Genomic DNA, 23,456 nt, shown 5'->3' on the forward strand with positions numbered 1-23,456 from the left:
GCAATCATAAATAGGTCCTAATTCTATTTTTATTTTTTCCTTATGTGTTTGGCTGTCAGATGATTAGGGACCACATAAAAACAGTAAACATTTTTTTACTGAAATTGCTTTCTTTGTATATTTTCAGAAACTGAAAATGAACATTGTGCCACACAGAGAAGATCTTCTGAATAGTGATCATGTACCTAACAATAACCGTGATATGATAGGAAAACACATTAAGAAGAAAACAATGTTGGCATTTTAAAAAAGCAGCAAAATATTTAATAAACACTATTATATTCTTCCAGAATGGCTGATCTCAAAGCCGAAGACTGCAGGCATCCTCACATGCATCAGCAAGTCATTTTTATGGAAGAGAGACCTTTCGCAGAAGCAGTTTTCCCCATAACATGTAGTACACTCTTAGGAGATGACATCCAGCCTGATGAACGAAAAGAAACATTCTCCCATTTTATCTGCATCACAACTCTAAAGGAAAGGCATCTCTCTTTTCTTCCACTCTTCTTCTAGCTTTGTTTCTTATACTACAAAACAGAACAAAATGTTTTTTCCAGAATAAAAGAGAACTCCATGCAAGACTGAAAACTTTCCACTGTCACCTAGCAACTTGCTGATTTACTGATGAATATGGAAACCCATTTCATATTCCTGATATGTGCATGCTGCACCATGCACTTGTATGAAAAGTGTAATGTTCTCTTTGTATTGCTTCCTTTGTGTGAAATCCCTGGTGTTCCCACCTGTCCCTCTGCATTTCTATTAAAAACTGACCACACTAAGCAAGAGAACACAGGGTAGTCTGTTTTCTGGCTGTATTAGGAGCCTGCTCTCCTCCAATGATCAGGCCTGTGCTGACACCCCCCCCCCTTCCCCCCCAAACAGCCATTCACTGGCAATTTCAGTGCTGCAGTTTCTCCTTCCCCAGTTCTCTGAGCTCCTTATGCAACTGAGAACAAAGGGTATGTGATTACTTATATTAAGAGAAAAAAATGATATTTATAATGTTCTTTATATGTAAACACACGTTTTGCTTTTCATTTCTATTTCAATTGGAAATGGCTGTTTTGCAAGGCGAGAGTTTACACATTAAGGCGGGTGTCCTGATGGCCTTGACAGTGGACCGCTTCTGCATAAACTGTATTAAAATGGCCACTTGTAGTCTCCATTGGAAACCCATGAGACAGGGTGACAATACAGGAGCACAACTGGCCAACAGGAGCAGAGCTTTTGTAGCCCATAACAGGAAGTGGCTGAACAAGGTCTTACCATGGTAGGGAACAGAAGAAAAGAGCGCAACAACCTTGCACATTACCTCAGTAAACAGTTCATGAATTTATTGATAAATTATACTCACAAGAGTAGCAGTAAAAAAGGCATATAACATCCAAAACCAACACAGGGTTAGAAGACACGTGCAAGTTCCATCCAGAAGGGAGATATACTCTTGGTCAAGCTGACGTGTTTTGAAGGGGGGTCACTTCTTCCGCAGGGCTTAAACGGTCTACAAAAGAAGACCTAGATTGTTGGAAGGAACGATCTGTTTTCAGTACTTCAATGATATTTGGCAGCCTCACTCACAGGAGGCATTCTGCCACTATGTGTCAGTGTTTCTGTCAGCTGCAAAACTGAAAAAAACACTGACACACAGTAGCAGAATGCCACCTGTGAATTAGTAACACAGAAAATAGAGAACAGTAAGATTGCCAAATATCATTGGAGTACTGAAAACAGATCATTCCTGCCAGCAATCTAGGTCCTCTTTTGTAGACCATTTAAGCTCTGAGGAAGAAGAGACCCCCCTTCGAAACGCATCAACTTGACCAAGAGTATATCTCCCTTCAGTATGGAACTCGCATGTGTCTTCTAACCCTGTGTTGGTTTTGGATGTTAAATGCTTTTTTTACTGCTACTTTTGTGAGTATAATTTATCAATAAATTCATGAACTGTTTACTGAGGTAATGCGCAAGGTTGGTGCGCTATTTTCTTTTGTTCTCTACTACAGTCTATATCGAGCTTCCCCAGCTTTGTGTCAGAGCTGCAGAACCTTTGATCAGTGTTGGATGAACAATATCATTTTACTCGATTGGCTCTCCTCTGATCTGAGTCCTTGAGCGCAGGAGGTGGCGGATGTGTGTCAACTTACCATGGTAGGACCAGCAGGAATTATTTAAATGAAAGCTGCAGATTTAAAATGATTTTGAACTGACTTTAAAAAGCTAAAGCTTAAAATTATTAATTGGGTTTACATGTTCTTTAACCAATTCAATACCGGGCAATTTTACACCTTCCTGCCCAGGCCAGTTTTCAGGTTTCAACGCTCTCACACTTTGGGTACAATGTTGTATGACCGTGCAATTGTCATTCAAACTAAAATTTTATCATTTTCTTCACACAACTAGAGCTTTCTTTTGGTGGTCTTTAATCACCACTGGGGTTATTTTTTGCTAAATTAACAAAAAAAGACCAAAAAGTTTGAAAAAAAAAAGTTTTTCTTTGTTTCTGTTATAAAAGTTTGCAAATAAATAATTGTTCTTCATAAATTTAGGCCAAGATGTATTCTGCTACATGTCTTTGGTGAAAATTACCCAAATTAGGATGTATTTTTTAGTTTGTAGGAAAGTTATAGAGTTCACAAACTATGGTATAAATCTGAATATTGATCAATCCTGAAGTACTGACAGCCAATCTAATTTCTTGAGGTCCAAGAATGTCAGAACAGTACAGATATCTCCCAAATGACCCCTTTTTGCAAAGTAGACAGTCCGATGAACTTCATAAGAGGCATGACGAGTTTTTTGAAGTTGTATTTTTTTTGTCAGAATTTTTCGGAAAATGAAAAAATAAAAAAAATTAGTTTCACTATATTTTTTTTTACATATTGTCACCAGTGCAGTACAGCGTCATCATATAACTGGCATGGCGGTGATCAGGGACACTGACTGGTGACAGTATGAAAAAAAAAAATATATATATATATATTTTTTTTTGTTATTTTTAATTTTTTATAAAAATTTGTTTCTTTTTTTTAAGATTTTTTTTTTCATATTTCACTATGACCAAAGTAGTACAGTGTTACCATAGTAACATTGTACTACTTTGGAGAAGTGATCAGTATTTTTTTTTTTTCTTTACACAATTTGCTTATAGCAAAGAATTACTTTGCTATAAGCAAGCATTTACCTGAATGACATCGATTCATTCAGGGTTTTTTTTTTTTTTTTGTGCTTAGCTGTGATTTGGCCACAGCTAATCACATGACATGTGCATGTGATTAGCTGTGACCATTCACAGCTAGACACTAGTATACAATGGATGGCATGAATGAAGCCATCCATTGTATTCAACTGTCATGTGACCTGCTGTGATTGGTCACAGCAGGTCACATGGTACCGGCAACAGGGCCGATACTCAGATCTGTCATCGGCCGTGTCCGAGGTACAGGGCCGGTGACAGATCGCGCCGCTGCGCCGCTCTGCAGGAGCGCAATCTGCGCATGTGCGGGAGGACGCCATATGGCGTTCACCCGGAACGCTGATGACATTTGCTGCCCGCCATTCGGCCATAGGGCGGGCGGCAAATGGTTAACTGGTTGCCTACCAGCCACAGTGTATATACTGCAGCAGGGTGGCACCGCTGTGCTGAATCACGTTTTAAAACGTCATTCAGCAAAACAGGTAGGGGGTGCGTGCGAGGCACGCGACCGCCCTACCTGCGCAGACGATCGCAGTCGTGGGTGTCAATCACCGGGCCCCGGCCGGTCATTACCCGGTGATTGCTGGCAAACAGTGACACAGAGCACAGCTGCATTGTTTTCAATGCAGCTCTGCTCCCTGTCAGTTCCCAACACACTGTTCCTGAGAGCGTAGTTTAGCTCTCGGGATCAGTGTGTTCCTACGAAATACACACCCCCCGCCCACTAGTAAAACACTCCCCTCACACAGTTAACCCTTTGATTGCCTAAAAAAGTTAACCCCTTCCTCCCCAGTGCCATTAGTACAGTGTCAGTGTTTGGGTTTTTTTTGCACTGATCACTGTATTGGTGTCACTTGGGATGTCAGTGACCCCAAGTAAGTTTCCCCGCAGTGTCAGAATGTGCGCCACAGTCCCGCCATAAGTCGCTGATCGCCGCCATAAGTCGCTGATCGCCGCCATTATTAGTATAGAAAAAAAAAATTTAAAAATCCAGTATCTATACTGCCATTTGTAGACGCTATAACTTTCACGTAAACCAATTAATTTACACGTATTGGGATTTTTTTTTTTAGCAAAGACATGTCGCAGAATACATTTTGGCTGAAAATTTATGACAAAATGTGATTTTTAAATTTTTGTACTGGACATGTTTTATAGCAAAATGTCCAAAATATTGTTTTTTTTCTCAAAATTGTCAGCCTTTTATTTATAGCGCAAAAAAATAAAAATGCACAGGTGATCAAATACCACCGAAAGAAAACTCATTTTGTGGAAAAAAAAAGGACATAAATTTAGTTTGGGTGCAGTGTTGCATGACCGAGCAATTATCAGTTAAAGTAAAGCAGCGACGTAACACAAACCGCTTCTGTAACCGCTTCCTGACCGCCCTATAGCAGAAATACTGCTACAGGGTGACATGGGTATATATATATATATATACGTGATTCGCGCTCCCGCGGTGTTCACGCCCTCCCAGATAGTGTCAGATTGCCGTCAGTACACCAGTCATCACATTTAACCCCTTGATTGCCAGGAGCACGCTCATGCACAATAAACCTCCATTGCTAGTATAGTGTCTGAACGGATAAATATCTTTGATCAGATCAGCACTATACCAGAGTTCACATTAGTATAGCGTCCCCAAAAACGCAGCGTTAGCAAGATCAGCCCCGGCACCTGCGTTTAGCACCTATGCTTACCCTCCCCCTTCTCCCCCAGCAAGTGCAGTGTCAGTAGGTCATTGTTACTTGATAAATTGCACACAAAACCGCAGTGTTTGCAGAATCAGGCCTGATCTCTGTTAGCACTTGTCAGTAAATTTTGATGACTCTTATATGCAGCAGAGTGCCAGTACTAGTGCCACGCTACCTTTTGGTGAACTGGCGAGTACTAGTGGCCTAGTACATCCTGGTCTTTCACTTATCTCTTAGATTGTAAGCTCCCAGGATCAGGCCCTCCTAACCCTCTTGTATTGAACTGTATTGTTCTGTATTGTCTCCCATTATATTGTAGCGCTGAGCAAACTGTATGCGCCATAAATCCTGTATAATAATAATACCAGCACTGCAGTATGACTTGGCGACGTGGTGAGTCCCATAAGTGCAGTACAAGCTGGTGCTGTGGCGAGCACAAGTATTGTCCCACAACCACCAAGAATTCGCACACAGGCCTGTAGATCCCCTAGTATCCTTCCGGATGTGCTTGCAAATACCGATTGACAGCCCACAAATTCTGCAGCACCCGTACTTCCCCCATTCACTACCCAACCCGGAATTCAGGTGGAAATAGCAAATTTAACTCCTCCCCTTGATTTTTCTAGCTGTTTTTCACGGAATATCTGTATGTGTTGATTGTGGATCAAAGCAATTTATATGCACAACAATTTATCGCCGCCAACCCAAATTCAAACCTTGCCAGACCAGTCGCATGGAAACTCATTACGGTTTTCTAATTTACATTTTTTTTGGGCCTAACCATCAACATGGGCATTACTAAAAGAAATTAATTGCGGTTGTATTGGTCCACAGACCCGATTCATCATATGCCGTGTTCTCTGCTGCCATGGCCAGGCATAGATATGAGAGTATAATGTGTTTTATGCATTTTAACGACAATACACTCTGTCGTCCTCGGGGGGACCCTGAATTTGACCAGCTCCACAAAATTCAGCACTCGTAAATCACCTTAACCAAAAATTTGCAGATGTCTATACTCCCCAGCAAAACATCTGCATTGATAAGTCCCTTATTAATTTTTCTGGCCGCCTTGCATTCAAACAATTTCTCCCCAGCAAGCATGCCAGATATGGGGTCAAGATGTAGAAGACCTGTGAGAGGGCAACAGGCTATACTTATAAGTTTCGGATTTATGGGGAAAAGTTAGTCACGTGGAGCCCCCCGGATGCCCAGACTACATGGGGAGTAGTGGCAAGATAGTTTGGGACTTGGCGTCATCCTTTTTCCATATGGGGTACCACTTATACGTGGACAATTTTTATTCAAGCGTGCCACTATTTAAACATTTGTTCAATCTTGGAACTGGCGCTTGTGGCAAAGTGTGACCTAGTGTGTGTCCACCATTAGAAGTGGGTAGATGCAGGGCGGTATATTCTAATGGTGGGCATACCACACACTTTTTCTGGCAGAGATTTCTTCTCTTTTTTTCATTCAGCCCACAGGCTGCATCCAAAAAAAAAAAAGAACATAGCATATATAACCAACAAGGATCAGCGATATACTGGTACATCACTGGACTTTGAATGGTTATACCAGGATGATGCCTACAGCTATAGGCATCATCCTGGTATAATTTTTTTCAGCCGGCGATCGGCTTTCATGTAAAAGCAATCCTAGTGGCTAATTAGCTGCAGAATTGCTTTTACAAGCAGTGGGAGATGATGCCCCCGCCCCTCCCCCGCTGCCTTCCACGGCCTTCTCGGGCAGTCCCGTGCCATCAGGGGAACCTGAGAATGCAGCCGGTGTTTCTGCCAGCTGACCATAGAGCTGATTGGAGACCAGAGTGGTGCCAATCATCTCTATAGTCTAAGAATTTGGAAGCTACAAGCATTTCATCACTTCAGTTTTGCAGAATATAAACAGCGCCATTTGTAAATTGGGAAAGCATCTGATCACACCGATTTTGGTTTGATTAGATAATGTAAGGGCAGAGGAGATATCTAGAGTCTGATAGACCCCAGATTTCTCAAAAAAGAATATATGACAATGCCCATTGAAGTTATAGGGGATATTTGCATTCCCTGTGATAGCATTAAAAGTGATAAAAAAAAAATGAAAGTTACAGTGTAAAAATAATAAAAAAATCAAAATAACTTAAAAAAAAAATTAAAAAAAAACTCGCCCCTCCCATGTGCGCACACCTGTGTGCACAAGCGTTGACCCTGTGCCGGTATGTAAATATACATGTGAGATATCGCCGTGAACGTCAGATCAAGGGCAGTAATTCTAACACTAGACCTCCTCTGTAAATCTAAAATGGTAGCTTTTAAAGCGTTGCCTATGGATATGCATATGCAGTTTTAAAGCATGTCATGTTTGGTATCTATTTACTCAGCGCATACCATTATCTTTTATATGTTACCAAATAATTGGCCAATATATTGTGGCACATAAAAGTAATAAAAGTGCATTAAAAATAAAAAAAGTGTTTTTTTTAAATTTGCTTTTGAAAAATTGCTGCACGAGTACTATGTGCCATAGAAAATTGTAGTACCCACCATTTTATTCACTAGGATGTCTTCTTTAAAAAAAATATAATGTTTGGGGGTTTAAATTAATTTCCTAGCAAAAAATACTGATTTTTTTCATGCGAACAAAAAGTGTCAGAAAAGGCTTGGTCTTCAGGTGGTTAGAAGAGTGAGTGATGTGTGGCATAAACTTCTAATGCTGGGCATAAAACGCCCCCCACTCCCCAAAACGACTCCTTTTTGGAAAGTAGACACCCCAAACTATTTGCTGAGGGGCATGTTGAATCAATAGAAGAATTTATTTTTTTTTTGGAAAATATTTTTTTTTTTGTTTTTATACAAAATTGTCACTTAAATGATTTACTGCTCACACATGCCATGGGTATATGTGGAATTACTCCCCAAAATACATTCTGCTACTTCTCCCAAGTATGGGGGTACCACATGTGAGAGACGTTTTGGCAGTCTAGCCAAGTACAGGACCCCAAAACCCAATAAGCACCTTAAGGCTTTTAAAGGGCTTTATTTCATTACACTTCTTGACCACCTATTAGTATTTTGCAGATCTCATTTGTTGCCACAAGTTTTTGTAAAATGAAGAAACAAAACAAAAACATATTTTTTCTTTTCTTTTTTTATATTTCAAAACCTTGTGAGAAAAAATGAGGTCCGCAAAATACTCACCATGGTTCTTTTTAAATTCCTTGGGGTATCTACTTTCCAGAAAGTAGTCATTTGGGGGGGTTTGGTGCTATCCTGGCATTTCAGGGTCTTCGAAACTGTGATAGGTAGTGAGGAAGTGTAATGAGGAAGTTACGCACCTTCAGGCTTTCAAAGTAGTCATTGGATTTCAGGCTCCTGTATGTGGCTAGGCTCCCAAAAAAGTCTCACATATGTCGGTAGAAGTGGCAGAATGTATTTTGGGGTGTAATTCCATATATACCCATGGCTTGTGTGAGAAAGAAATCATTTAATTAACACCTTTGTGTAAAAAAAAAAATGTGTCATTTTCCAGAAACTTGTGGAAAAAAAATAAATCTTCCATGGACTCAATATACCTCAATATACCTCAATATACCTCTCAACAGATAGCTTAGGGTGTCTACTTTCCGAAAAGGGGTAATTTTAGGGTGTTTGTACTATCCTGGTATTTTACTACCTCAAGAAATGTGATGGGCAGTCAGAAAGTAAAAGCTGTGTAAATTCCATTATCTATACCATAGTTTGTAGACGCTACAACTTTCACATAAAGCAATAAATATACACTTACTGGGATTTTTTTACCAAAAACATGTAGCAGAATACATTTTGGCCTAAATTTATGACAAAAGTTTAGTTTTTTTGGATATTTTTTATGATAAAATGAGAAAATATTGTTTTTTTTAAAAAAAGAAAATTTCTGTTTATAGTTCCAAAACTAAAAAGTGCACTGGTGATCAAATACCACCAAAAGAAAGCTCTATTTGTGTGAAAAAAGGACATAAATTTAATTTATGTACCGTATTCCATGACCGTGCAATTGTCCGTTAAACTAGCTCAGCGCTGTATAGCAAAAAAATGGCGTAAATTGCAGTATCTATACCATAGTTTTTTTTTTTTTACCAAAAACATGTAGCAGAATACATTTTGGCCTAAATTTATAATTAACTCTGAGTTTACTATATATTTTTTATAGCTGAAAGTAAAAAATATAAATTTTTCTTCAAAATTTTTGGTCTTTTTTTTATTTATAGCATGAAAAATAAAAAGCGCACAGGTGATCAAATACCATAGAAAGAAAGCTCTATTTGTGTGAAAAAAAGAACGTAAATTTTGTTTGGGTGTAGCATTGCATGACCACGCAATTATCAGTTGAATTAGTGCAGCGCCGAGTAGCAAAAAGAGGCCTGGTCAGGAAGGGGGGTAAATCCTCAGGAAGGCAAGTGGTTAAAGCAGACATAAACCCACCAATGTAACTTTTTCAAAACAGTTACATTCAAGGCATGCCTTGAATGATAAATGTTACAGTTGCTAGTGTGCTTTTGTCAGCTCTCAAACAAACTGTTAAGCCTAAAAGCCTCTTACACACAATGAGAATATCGAACAAATGATCGTCTGGGTTATTTTTGCATGATAGTCTCTTATCGAAAATGAATGTCACTAAAGTTACAAAAATTTTCATTTGACAGAATACAACTTCTAAAGTATTAAATTGTAATGTATTCTTTAGTTTCTGAGCATCCATGGTCTTGGTCGCTCATTTTTTTTTGGACAAATACTGTATCGATTAAAAAAAAATTGTTCGTTCTGATATTGTACAAGAAATTTTTTTGTGCTTGTCCCTTTGGATAATTTTGCATGAACTGTCATGATCAGCTCCCGAAAGCTACATACGAATGATCAGATTATTGGACAATTGTTCCAAAAATTTTATTTTTCATCTGATTTTCTCATCGTGTATACTAGGCTTTAAAATGCCTGGTGTCATATGTGCAGCATAATGGCAACTGCAGATAAAACAGAGGCAAAGATGGCAGTTTCCTGGGCTGTAAAAAGTAGCAGGGTTTAGTTCCGCTTTGTATATGAGTACAAAATGCAATATCTACTGTAACGTGCAGTAACTGATGACAAGGAATTAAGTTCTATTTTTTTCATTATCTAACTACAGTACACTGATAGGTGCCAAGTTGCTAAGGGTTATTGCACTTCACTTGGGAATGGGGTGGGCTGGTGCACTAGACTAAGAGCCTGTTCACACCAGCGCACTGTGTTGACACACTCTAAACTGCGCATTTTGCCATGCTTTACCACAAACGTACAGCAACAAGTGTAGTGCAGTAAAGTGCTTTGCCATTCATTTTGAATAGCACTCCAACATGCTAACGCATTGAAATGCACAATAGAACAGAGATATAAACAATCTGTGAGTGGCAGTGCATTGCATTAAGAAAGGTGTAGCACCCATCATCTGCCCGTTCACCATGTGTGTGTTAATGCGTGGAAAACAAATACTGAGCAGATAGGCTGTGCTCCTTGTCTGTATCTCAATGCCTATTTTTTGACTGGTGTGACTAAACCTATTTCAAAAACAAAACTCAGGCTTTAGTTTAGGATTTTCTTCCACACACCTTATTCATCACCCAATCAGCATCCTCTATGGCTCTTTTAATGATCTGCTGTATTCGTTCTGGATCATCCTCATCAGCATGAACTTGAAAACTCTGTTAGAAAGCACATTTAATAATTCAATGTTGTCCAACATACATTTTAAATTATAACAAGTGACTTAAAAAAACTGTCTTGCTCGGTTATATGCAAGCATGCATATTATTTCTAATGTTGCTTTCAACAATGGAAGAAAATACTTTAGTAATATTATTACTAGCTATGCATCAGTTGACTTGCGAGCTTTGCAAAGGTGGGCACATAGGGGAAGATTTACTAAAACTGGAGCACACAATCTGGTGCGATTGTGCATACTAACCATTCAGCTTCTATGTTTTATTGTCAAAGCTTAATTGAACAAGCTGAAGTTAGAAACTGATTGATTACTATTCGCAGCTGCACCAGATTCTGTGCGCACTGGTTTTAGTAGATCTCTCACATAGTAACCTTGAAACCATCAGCAAAAAAGTATTTCACTAAGGGTCCCTTCACACGGGCGGACCAATCAGGTCCGCCTGTCCATTTTTCAAGTGGACAGGACATCCAATCCATCACATTTAGCTCTGAAAAAATAGAAAGGGACACAGACCTTTTCCAATTTTACCATCGAACCTGGATGGGCTCAAATGTAAGTGGATGCAAGCCCATTTTCATCTGGACGCCCACAAACTAGCTTCCAATCAGATCCACCTGAAAAACGGACAGGAGGATCTGATAAGACTGCCTGCATGCAAGGGGCCCAAGAACAGGTGTTTCGAGTTATGCATCCCTAGGCTGAAAAGCATATTTTTCCAAAACTTTATTGATTTTCCTTCATACGGTTAGGTCCATATATATTTGGACAAAGGCACAATTTTAGGTTTTTCAGGTATTTACTAAAACATATTCATATCTATAGTTATATAATGGATATGGGCTGAAAGTGCACACTCTCAGGTTTAATTTGAGGGTATGTACATCCAAATCAGAAGAAAGGTATAGGAATTACAGCTCTTAAGAGTAGCCATGCCCCCTTTTTCAAGGGACCAAAAGTAATTGGACAATTAAATATAATCATGAATAAAATGTTCATTTTTAATATTTTGTTGAGAATCCTTTACTGGCAATGACTGATTGAAGTCTGTAACCCATGGACATTACCGAAGACTGGGTTTCCTCCTTTCTGATGCTTTGCCAGGCTCTAACTGCAGCTGTCTTCAGTTGTTCATGGTTTGCGGGTCTTTATGCCTTTAGTTTTTTCTTCAGCAAGTGAAATGCATGTTCAGTTGGGTTTAGATCAGATGATTGACTTGGCCATTACAGAATATTCCACTTCTTTTTTCTTCCTGCAAAAGCTCTTGGATTGCTTTTGTAGTGTGTTTTGGATCATGGTCCATTTGTACTGTAAAGCGCCGTCCAATCAACTTTGCTGCATTTGGCTGAATCTGGGCTGACAGTATATCTGTACACACTGCAGAATTCATCTGGCTGTTTCTGTCTTCTGTCACATCATCAATAAACACCAATGACCCAGTGCCACTGGAAGCCATACATGCCCATCCCATGACCCTGCCTCTACCATGTTTTACAGATGATGTAGTGCAGTGTTTCTCAACTCCAGTCCTCATGGACCCCCAACAGGTCATGTTTTCAGGATTTCCATTATTTTGCACAGGTGATTTGATCAGTTTCACTGCCTTAGTAATTACCACAGCTGTTTCATGAGGGAAATCCTGAAAACATGACCTGTTGGGGGTCCATGAGGACTGGAGTTGAGAAACACTGATGTAGTGTGTTTTAGATCATGAGCTGTTCCAAGTCTTCTCCACACTTTTTTCTTCCTGTCATTCTGGTACAGATTAATCTTAGTTTCATCCATCCAAAGAATGCTTTTCCAGAACTGATCTGGCTTTTTTAGATGTTTTTTGGCAAAGTCTAATCTGGCCTTTCTATTCTTCAGGCTTATGAATGGTTTGCACCTTGTGGTGAACTCTCTGTATTTGCTCTCATGAAGTCTTCTCTTTATTGTAGCCTTTGACAATGATACTCCCACCTCCTGGAGAGTGTCCATCACTTATCTGGATGTTATGAATGGGTTTTCTTTACCATAGAGAGGATCCTGCGATCATCCACCACTGTTGTCTCCTGTGGATGTCCATGCCTCTTTATGTTGGTGAGCACACCAGTGCGTTATTTCCTCACAATGTACCAAACTCCTAATGTTGCTGCTATCTCTCTGATGGATTTTGTTTTGTTTTTGAAGCTTTACAATGGCCTGTTTCACTTGCATGGACAGCTCCTTTGAACGCATGATGAAGGTTCACAGCAACAGATTCCAAATGCAAAAAACACACTTAGAATCAACTCCAGACCTTTTACCTGCTTAATTGATGAAGAAATAACGAAGGGGTAGCCCACACCTGGCCATGAAACAGCTTTTGATTCAATTGTCCAATTACTTTTGGTCCCTTGAAAAAGGGGGATGGCTACACTTAAGAGCTGTAATTCCTAAACCCTTTCTCCAATTTGGATGTCCATACCCTCAAATTAAACCTGAGAGTGTGCACTTTCAGCCCATATCCATTATATAACTATAGCTTGAATATGTCTTGGTAAATACCTGAAAAAAACTAAAATTGTGCCCGTGTCCAAATATATATGGACCTAACTGTATGTACACATTTTAATAGGAATTGTTATACATCTGAGCTTCTGCACAATAAAACATACCTGTCGTACTGCATGCTTGTAATAATGCTGGAGATTCTCATTTGGAAGCTGCTTACAACAACGAAGAAGGTACCGATAAAGCTGTAGAGGTTTATGCACCATTTCTGCACCAGCTATTGGTACCATTTTATGTAAAGTTTCCCTTTAAATAGAAATAAAGATATGTTACAAGGGAAGAAGTAAGCATGTGTGACTACTTTTTCTTGCATATGTCTAATTCGCAGTTTGCATCTTCGACCCCTAATAGAAATATGTCAACTTTCACCGCCGAGACCTCCAATGCAGGAAGAGGGGAGAATTGGGTGGTTAACTTTCACTGACATGACCACAAATGGAAAGGGGGAGAGGGGGTGTAACTTTTACTTCCATGACCACCAATGTTGGAGGGAGATGGAGTTCAACTTTCACTGTTATGCCCACCAATTCTGGGGGGTTACTTACTGTTATTGGCACCAAAGCGAGGGGGGAGGGTTAACTTCTACAGCCATACCCACCAATGCTGGGGAGATTGGGGGGTTAACTTTCACTGCCAAGACCAACATTGTGTGTGTGTGTGTGTGTGCGTGTGTGGGGGGGGGAGTTAATATTACTGGCATCAGTGCTGGGGGCTACTATTACAGCAGCTGACACCAATATTTGGGATTATTATTTCACTCCCTGACACAAATGGTGGGGGTTATTTTTGTATCCACTGACATCAATACTGTGTTTTGTTTTTTTACTGTCACTGACACCATTGCTGAGCTTATTGTACTCCAATTTCTTCAGTGTGCATTCGAATATGCTGCAAAAAAAACGCAGCAGGACTTGCATTTTTGGGCATCGAGGTGAATTATAATGCAATGCACCTCAATGTAAAAGAATGCGCTGCTATTGTGTGGCCCTCTGAAAGTTTTGGGGAATGCACTGACCACCAACTGGTACAGTGTATTATTTTGTATAAAGGATTACATCTGTTTCCACTCAACTCTAAGGTGTACATTTGGGTGTACAGTGTTGGTTCACCTTTGCATTTTTTTCTGTGAAGGTGAACTAAAACTTTAAAGGCCAGTTCACAACTGCAGCGTGTTTTTCCCATAATGCACAGGATGTTGCCGCCATGTTGCCGTCTGCAGATGCATGCGGGTGTCATTAATTCCTAATGCCCCCCCCCCCCATCCATGCATCTTGCAAATATGGTGCGTAGTATGAATGAATGGGTGTCATGGCCCTTCCCTCCTAAGAAGGCATCGCCTCGGCACCCTTCATTTATAGTTTCTAAGCAAAATTTGTCTCTGACATCATCATCGCTCATTTAATCAGAAGAGCACTGCTTTGGGCTGGCGAAGAAGCAGCAAGGACAGAAAACTTTGGGAAAGTTCATCTAACTTCCAGTTGTGTCTATGAGACTTAACCCTTCCCCCATTTAGCCAAACCAAAATAAAATAATTTAGCTAGACATACACTTAATACACCATTCACACCTAGCATAGTGGGAATGCACCTGTTTTTTTTTTCTGGCAACGTGCATAGGGTTGTCCATTCACTTGAATAGACTACCCTACTCATACCAAAGAAGGTCCTGCACCTTTTTCGGTATAGAACTTCTGCATTTTTTTTTTAACTGCACATCTGTTGCCCATGTTTGCGATGCCATTAAGAATCGCAAGCAATACTTTTCACACATTTCCAGAATAGGTTTGGACATGTTTAACCGCTTTCCATCCACCCAATAGCAGAAGTACTGCTACAGGGCGGCATGAGTGCACAAAATCACGTATATGTATGCAATTTTGCAGTTCCGGGTAGGGGGAATGCCCTACCCGCGCCGCCATGGATGTCAATCGCCAGGTCCCGGCCGATGATTGCCGAGCATCTCCGATGGGGGTGGGGGGAGAACTGTTTGTAAACAATACAGCTCTCTACCCTGTCAGCTCCTGCACACTGCTTTGCATGGCTGTGCATAGCACACTATGTAGAACACCACACAGTTAACCCTTTGATCACCCCACATGTTAACCCCTTCCTGCCCAGTGCCATTAGTACAGTGTCAGTGCTTTTTATTAGCACTGATCACTGTATTGGTGTCACTGGAGATGTCAGTGACAGTCAGTTCCCGTGTCAGAATGCCTACTGCAGTCCCGCTATAAGTCATTGATCACGGCTATTACTAGTAAAAATATTTTAAAAAATCCCAGTATATATACCGCCATTTGTAAACTTTCATGTAAACCAGTGTTTCTCAACTCCAGTCCTCATGGACCCCCAACAGGTCATGTTTTCAGGATTTCCCTCAGATGAAACAGCTGTGGTAATTACTAAGGCAGTGAAACTGATCAAATCACCTGTGCAAAATAATGGAAATCCTGAAAACATGACCTGTTGGGGGTCCATGAGGACTGGAGTTGAGAAACACTGATGTAAACCAATTAATTTACATATTGGGATTTTTTTTTAGCAAAGACATGTTCCAAAATACATTTTGGTCTTAATTTATGACGAAATTTGATTCTTAAAATTTTTTTACTGGACATGTTTTATAGCAAAATGTCAAAAATACAGTTTTTTTCTCAAAATTGTCATCTTTTTTTTTATAGCGCAAAAAGTAAATAAAACGCACAGGCGATCAAATACCACTGAAAAAAAGCTCTTTCTAGGAAAAAAGACGTAAATTTCATTTGGGTGCAGCGTTGCATGACCACGCCATTGTCAAAGTAATGCAGCGCCATGTTAAAAATGGCCTGGTCAGGAAGGGGAGTAAATCCTCTGGAGGGCAAGTGGTTGCACTGATACCGTTTTTATAATGGCGAGTACGAGTACCAATACTTGTGCTCAATTACTGGCCAATACCAATTACTGATACCTTTGCAGTGCAGTTTGAGCTTATACAAAATGAATGGGCTCAAATCGCACTGCAAAGAATCGTATGTGATTTGAACAGAAATGTGGTGTGATTCCTGTCTAAATCACATGCAGTTTCCTTGCGGCGCAATTCGCAGTGCAATTTGAGCCATACAAAATAAATGGCTGAAATTGCAACCGCATTGGATTGGAACAGGAATCGCAATGCATTCATTTTTTATGTGCTCATATCGCACCACAAATGTATCAGTGCAACCCTATAAATCTCCCTTGCTTCTAAAGCCTAGAATAGAAACAATATAAGTGCAGCGCTACAAATAATATCCAAGTGACAATTATATACGATCATCAAATATAAGAATATTAAAGATGATAAACAGTTCAGTGATGGGGGACTCGCAGGGAGTGTAGGTGTAATCCAATCCCAGGATGGCATCACCCCTACAGTAGACGTGTATTGACACGAAACGCGTCTAGGAGGAGCCTTCGCACGCCTTGACGTTACGCCGCCGGGTCAGGAGGTCCGGCGGCCCACCTATGGTGTTCACTGGTCAGTGTATAGAATCTCTTTTTCAAGCTGCTTATACTGGCTACAGGCTGCAGGCATGCGTTTTGTAACTTCTATGGTTTTACGTATTGGATTTAATAAATATTTTTAAAACATACTACACTATGAGTATTTTTACTCCTTATACCTGGCACGGAGTTCCCATACCTCAGCCCCAGCATTTTTAGGTTCTCTGTGTGGATCCAAGGAGCAGTGTGATCCGACCAGGCCAGCATCGTCTTACCACCGACGGACCATCTGGGTACTATAAAGCAGCGCCTACATGGGACCCCGGCTACATGAAACCTGTACATGCGTATTATAATTGCGCTTCTGGTAAGCAGGCAATTTATCTATTCCTGGGATTGGATTACACCTACACTCCCTGCTAGTCCCCCATCACTGAACTGTTTATCATCTTTAATATTCTTATATTTGATGATCGTATATAATTGTCACTTGGATATTATTTGTAGCGCTGCACTTATATTGTTTCTATTCTGGTTGGAAGGGCTTGTAGTTCCTTTTTTGCGCATTTGCCGCTCACTGGAGTGCGCTCACTTTTCTTTATTTTATATATGCTTCTAAAGCCTGATCTGCATTCGGATGACGCTCCAAAGGCTACTGACAGGCAGTGAGGAAATACTGCAACACCTCACCACTTGTTTTAACCCCATTTTTAGTAACAATTGAGCAGTAACTGCGTGCACTGCTTCCCCATAGACTTGCATTTGTAGTGTCTGGTGGGCTTGCCGCTCACCAATTGCTACGTTGGGTCAATTTAACCGTGGTTGCAAAGCATTGTGGTGATGGCATGTAAACATCCCCTTTGCTGACTATTGCAGCCTAAGATTGGTGGCATTTAGCGGGCGGCAAAAACGCAGCTCAAACATATATTTTTGCACCCTAAATGAGGCTGACCATGCAGGTGTAAACGCAGCCTAAAGGATTCATAAAGATGCCCTCCCACCCAAAACAAAGCAGCAATGGCATCTCTCATATTTGTAGACTCAGGTTCTCTGCCTCTTCAGGACACCCCGGACAGTGCAGAGCATGCAGCGTTCTAAGAAGTCACCATGACATGGGTGATATGGGGAGCGGTAGCACAGAGGGCACGGTATGTTCTAATAGACGAGCCCATGCTTCTGACACAGGGAACACTGACCGCGGGGCTCCTGTGTGTACGGACCTCGTTTAGTGTGGGACCCCCGAGGCCTCTCCACTTCCGGTTCTCTGCTCGCACTTGCCTGCTGCTTGTGCTGTCTGTGCTATGTTTCTGCGAGATCAAAGCGCCCCCTAGTGGCGTGATGTTAGTACTGCCTCTGCTAGACTGACGCCCCATAATATACACAATCATTTAATATGCTTCTCACCTGTGCACAATATTCATTGTGGTGGGACTGATATCATGTACCAAAAACAGCATTTTTAAACAATTTGCCCTCCACAGGATCCCCCCACCTTCCTGACCAGGCCATTTTTTGCGTTATGGCGCTGCGTTCCTTTAACTGACAATTGCGCAGTCATGCAACGCTGAACCAAGATGAATTTTTACGTCCTTTTTTCCCACAAATAGAGCTTTCTTTCAGTGGTGTTTGATCACCTGTGCGTTTTATTTTTTTGCGCTATAACAAAAAAAAAGACCAACAATTTTGGAAAAAAAAACAATATTTTTTACTTTTTGCTATAAAACATATCCAGTAAAAAATTTAAACTAATTTTGTCATAAATTTAGGCCAAAATGTAGTCTGCTACATGTCTTTGCCAAAAAAAATCCAAAAGCGTGTACATTAAACATGAAAGGTTTAACATTTACAAATGGCGGTATAGATATTAGAATTTATTTTTATTTATTTTTTACTTGTAATGGCGGTGACCAGCAGCTTAGAGCAGGACTGTGATGGGCATTCTGACACTGGAGTGAACTGATTTGGTGTCACTGACAACCCCAGTGACACCAATACAGTGATCAGTGCTAAAAAAAAAAAGCACTGACACTGTACTAATGGCACTGGGCAGGAAGGGGTTAACATGAGGGGCGATCAAAGGGTTAACTGTGAGCTGTTTTAGTTGTGTCTGTGTCTGTGCTTCACTATAATCACAATGCTTTGCAAGGCTGTGCTGTGCACAGCCATCCAAAGCAGTGTGCATGAGCTGACAGGTAGGAGAACTATATTGCTTACATACAGTTCTCCTCCCTGTCAGAGATGCTTGGCGAATGGCGGTGCAGGTAGGGCGCGCACGCACCTCTCGCTCAATTCCCTACCCGGAGATGCAAAATCACATTAATATACTTGATCTTGCATACCTGTGCCGCCCTGTAGCAGTATATCTGCTATAGGGCAGTCGTGAAGCGGTTAATATTCAAAGATAACTCCCCCATCCACCAATGTCTCCATAGTTTATTTTATTGAGAATGCACTTAGAAGACACCCACTCTAGCTTTTCTAGCTGTGGTCATCTTGAGGGGCAGATGATACATTTAGCATTTACTTCCTGGAATCCATCTGCCCTTAACTCAGGCATGCAGGCAGGAGAGTGAGCTTAGCTGGGAAAGCCCCTCCTCCAGAGAAAAAAATGCTCCTGGGACATATAACATCATTTTGGCCTTAGCAAAGAAGTGAGTGAAGAAAAGATAAAAAAAAAACAAAACTTTAAAATAAGTAAAATGAATATATTTACTAATGCTAGCAGCGTAAGAATAACATTTATTAATGTTGGTTTGGAGTGTTTAGTTTCCCTTTAATTGAAAGAGAAATCACAGTGCGGCAATATTTTTTTGACATTGCGCTTAGGGTCACCATACACATTACAAGCTGACCATACAATCAACTTTGAATCTACCAAACTGTGTAATATGAGGACATAACCTGATCTACTGAATCAATTTACATTCATTCAGGCAGGCCCTAACACTACATAGTTGTAGGGAGATGTAAAAAGATTGTACAATCAGATTGTATAGTGTACAGCCAGCCTTGGTCAGCTATAAATATGTGTATCTGGACCGGTATTTTGGTCATGGCACCGCATCCATCATTGCACTAAGAATACAACTAGGAATAAAGACTGGGACTATTTGGGTGCAACAACAATACTCTTACAAACACAATAAAAATAATAAAAATAATACATTCACATAAAATTGACTTTACACGTGCCCTCCTGAGGTTTTACCCCCCTTCCTGGCCAGCGCTGCGTTACTTTAACTGACAATTGCACAGATGTACAACGCTGCACCCAATTAAATTTATGTCCTTTTTTCCCACTAATTGAGCTTTCTTTTGGTGGTATTTGATAGCCTGTGCATTTTTTATTTTTTGCACTATAAAAAAAAGGCCGACAATTTCGTCATAAATTTAGGCCAAAATGTATTCTGCTACATGTCTTTCCTAAAAAAAATCCCAATCCGTGTAAATTAATTGATTTACGTAAAATGGCGGTATAGATACTGGGAATTTTTTTTTACTAGTAATGGTGGCGATCAGCGACTTTTAGAGGGACTGCGGCAGACATTCTGACACTGGGGGGGGAACTAACTTGGTGTCAATGACATACCCAGTAACACCAATACAGTGATAATTGCTAAAAAAAAAAACACTGACACTGTACTAATGGCACTGGGCAGGAAGGGGTTAACATGAGAGGGTTAACTATATGTAGGGAGTGTTTTACTAGGGGTTGGGGGGTGTGCTTCACTGTAAGCACACTGATCGGGATGGCTGTACTGTTCACAGCCATCCTGAGCAGTGTGCCTGAGCTGACAGGGAGGAAGACTGTTTGTAAACAAAACAGTCTTCTTTCCCTTCGGAGATGCTCGGTAATAACTGGGCACCTTCGGGTAATTACTGGGCGGGGCCCGGTGATTGACAGCTGCGGCCGCCAATGGTTGCATGGGTAGGGTGCATGCCCCCTACCTGGAAATGCAAAATTACGTATATACATGATTTTGTGCGCCCGTGCCGCTCTGTAGCAGTATTTCTGCTATAGGGCGGTTGTGAAGCAGTTAAAGTGGTTGTAAACTTCAGACATAAACAATGTATATCCCTCTATAGCAGGGGTCTACAAAACTTTTTAAACAAAGGGCCAATATAATGTCCTTCAGACTTTGAGGGGGGCAGTGTAAGTAGAAAATACTCTGGTGTCAATGAGAGTATAAAATGCCCCAAAATTAATGGGGAAAATAATGCTCCATCATTGGTATCAGTGGGAGGAATAGTGCCCCTTCATTGGTATCAGGAGGAGGAATGGTGCCCTATAAATGGTATCAGTGGGAGGAAAAGTTCCCCATCTCTGGTGTGAGTGCAAGGAATTGTCCCTCATCATTGGTGTCAGTGGAAGGAATAGTCCCCCATTATTGGTGTCAGTGAAGAGAATAGTGCCCCATCATTGTGTCAGTGGGAGGAATAGTGCCCCATGATTGGTATCAGTGGGAAAAAAAAGTGTGCCATCATTGGTGTCAGTGGAAGGAATAGTGCGCCATCAATAGTGTCAGTAGAAGGAATAGTGCCCCTTCATTGGTATCAGTGGGAGGAGTAATGCCCCAAGGGCCAGATAAAAGCAAGGAAAGGGCCACATCCGGACCCCGGGCTGCAGTACTATCAACATGAGACATTTCTGATGAGTTTTCCTGACACCTAAAAAAAAATGGTAACAGAGGAGGGCACCCCCCCCCCCCCCCCCCCGGCAACCCGTGGACTTTTTTCAGCAAGAGAAACTGTCTGCAGCGGCTTACATAGCCCAAACAGCACACTCCCCCTTCCCCTTCTGCCTCCTCCCACCCCTCTCCTCCTGTCTGCCATGCCCACACTCCAATTCCCGGCCAGTGATGTACCTAAAAAGATATACAGCCGGGAAATTTGAAGCACTGCAGCCAACTACATGGTAGCTGCAGGATTGATTATTCTGTGTGAGCCTGCAGAGACCAACTTGGGTGAGGGAGCTCTGCACTACAGCTGAACTCTCCCTATCTCTCCCCCCATCTCACCCCCTTCTCTCCCCACCTTCTCTCCCCCTCTATCTTGCCCCCCCTTCTCTCCCCCTCTATCTTGCCCCCTTCTCTCCCGAGGTTCGCCACGGTGCGGTTTACCTAGACGCGCGAATCTGCGAGTGCTTAGGATCCCGACAAGACCTATAGGCAGGCGGGCACTAGGACCCAGGTGCGCCTGTCACCAATGACAGCACCAGGCAGGCACTAGGACCCAGACGCGCCTGTCGGATCCGGGCGGGCTATTTAAACTGGCCAGTGCAATGTTCAAATTGCCTTATGGTCTTTCCTGCTGTATCCTGTGAGATTGCGTTGTTGCCGACCCTGCCTGACCCTGATTCTGGTGACCATCTCCTGCTCTGATTCCTGGCTCTTCCGACCATTCTTCTGTCTGCTCCTATACGTTTTGACATCCTGTTACCGAACCTGGCTTGTGACCCGTTTATCCCTTTGCCTGCTGATTTTGTACTGTTACGCCTCCACTGTTACTGACCTGGCTTGGCTGACTTCGCTTCCCTCCACCTCTTCACATCAGGCTCTCACCTGTTACGTACCACTGGCAGGTACCACTACCGCAGCTGGTTGTACCCAGGGGCCGCGACCTGGTTTCGTCCTGCTCCAAGTCCATCCCCACCATCAGGGGCTCTGGTGAACAAACAGGTCGGAGCTTAGATTCCGCTCCCTGGGGAATTCTGGTATGTGGGGCGCTAGAGGTTACAGCCGGTTGGTCCCTAACACTCTATCTCTCCCCCTTCTATCTCTCCCCCCCCCCCATCTCCCCACCTTCTCCACCCTCTATCTCCTCCCTTTATCACCCCCTCATCTCTCCCCCCTCTATCCCCTCCCCCTTCTCTCCCCCCTTCTCTTCTTCCCCTCCTCTCCTCTCTCTATCCCCCCCATCTCTCCCCATCCCCTCTCTCCCCCATCTGTCTCCCTACCCGTCTCTGTTCATGTTAACACACAGGGACAACTTTAGTATTATTGGGGATGGTTGACAATCTGAAAGCTGGATAAACTGATGGAGTTATTACTCAAAAGTGTGTGATGCTTCTGTTTAACCTCTTCCTGCCCAGCCCCAGCATCCCTTTATGGGATTGGCACATGAACTTTGGTCTCTGAAGAGCGATCTGCATTCAGATCACTCTTCAGAAAGCAGTTGGCAGGTAGTGAGGAGATGTATAACCTCCTCACCACCTGCTTTAACCCCTGGAACCCCACACTAGTGCACTGCAACCACGTGCTTTGCACACCGTTGCGGGGTGTTTGCAGAGCAGCCTCATTCACTTGAATGGGTCACATTCAGCAGGCACTGTGCCCACAGAAAGCAACAGAGGATAAAATTTCTTAAATGGCCACAAAACTTCACAGTGGCAGTATGTGTACACCCCAATCCTGTGTTGCCAACCATCCATAAATTTACAGACAGTTTGTATAAAAAAGAGACTTATCTCCAATCTGCAAATGTTCATGGACAAGAGAAAAGTGACCGTACAAAATCCCTTTGTCCTGGGCTCTGACTGCCAGACTCTGATGTAAGGGGGCACTTTGCGGGACTCTGATGTAAGGGGGCACTCTGCCAAACTCTGATGTAAGAGGGCACTCTGCTAAACTCTGTAAGGGGGCACTCTGCTGGATTCTGATGTAAGGGATCAATCTGCTGGACTGTGATGTAAGGGGGGGCACTCTAGATTCTGATTTAAGGGGGACTCTGCAGAATGTAATGTTTGGTGGTTTTACTCTGGAGACACTGATGTAAGGGAGGACTCTGATGTGAATGTGGCTCTCATTCTGACTGCTACACTCCATATGTTGTTTAGTTTTTTACTTA

At 41.8% G+C, this 23,456-nt stretch overlaps 1 protein-coding gene across 3 annotated transcripts; it reads right to left on the reverse strand.

Moving 5' to 3' along the window:
- Positions 1 to 235: 235 nt before the first annotated feature.
- LYRM9 (LYR motif containing 9) lies at positions 236 to 17,931 on the reverse strand. Of its 3 annotated transcripts, none has more exons than XM_089683757.1 (4): positions 17,831 to 17,931; positions 13,254 to 13,395; positions 10,508 to 10,600; positions 236 to 527 (listed from the first exon to the last, which is right to left on the reverse strand). In XM_089683757.1, the coding sequence occupies exons 2-4, from the start codon at positions 13,377 to 13,379 to the stop codon at positions 510 to 512; spliced, it is 237 nt and encodes a 78-aa protein (XP_089539883.1). In that variant the 5' UTR covers positions 13,380 to 13,395; positions 17,831 to 17,931; the 3' UTR covers positions 236 to 509. The 3 variants fall into 3 exon arrangements, with proteins under 3 accessions (XP_089539883.1, XP_089539884.1, XP_089539882.1); XM_089683758.1 differs by having other exon boundaries at positions 17,807 to 17,930; XM_089683756.1 differs by having other exon boundaries at positions 17,717 to 17,835.
- Positions 17,932 to 23,456: the final 5,525 nt, after the last annotated feature.

The sequence above is a fragment of the Staurois parvus genome, unplaced genomic scaffold, assembly GCF_062004578.1.
Source record: "Staurois parvus isolate SC_StPar_1 unplaced genomic scaffold, SC_StPar_1.0 ptg000321l, whole genome shotgun sequence".
Lineage (NCBI taxonomy): Eukaryota > Metazoa > Chordata > Amphibia > Anura > Ranidae > Staurois > Staurois parvus.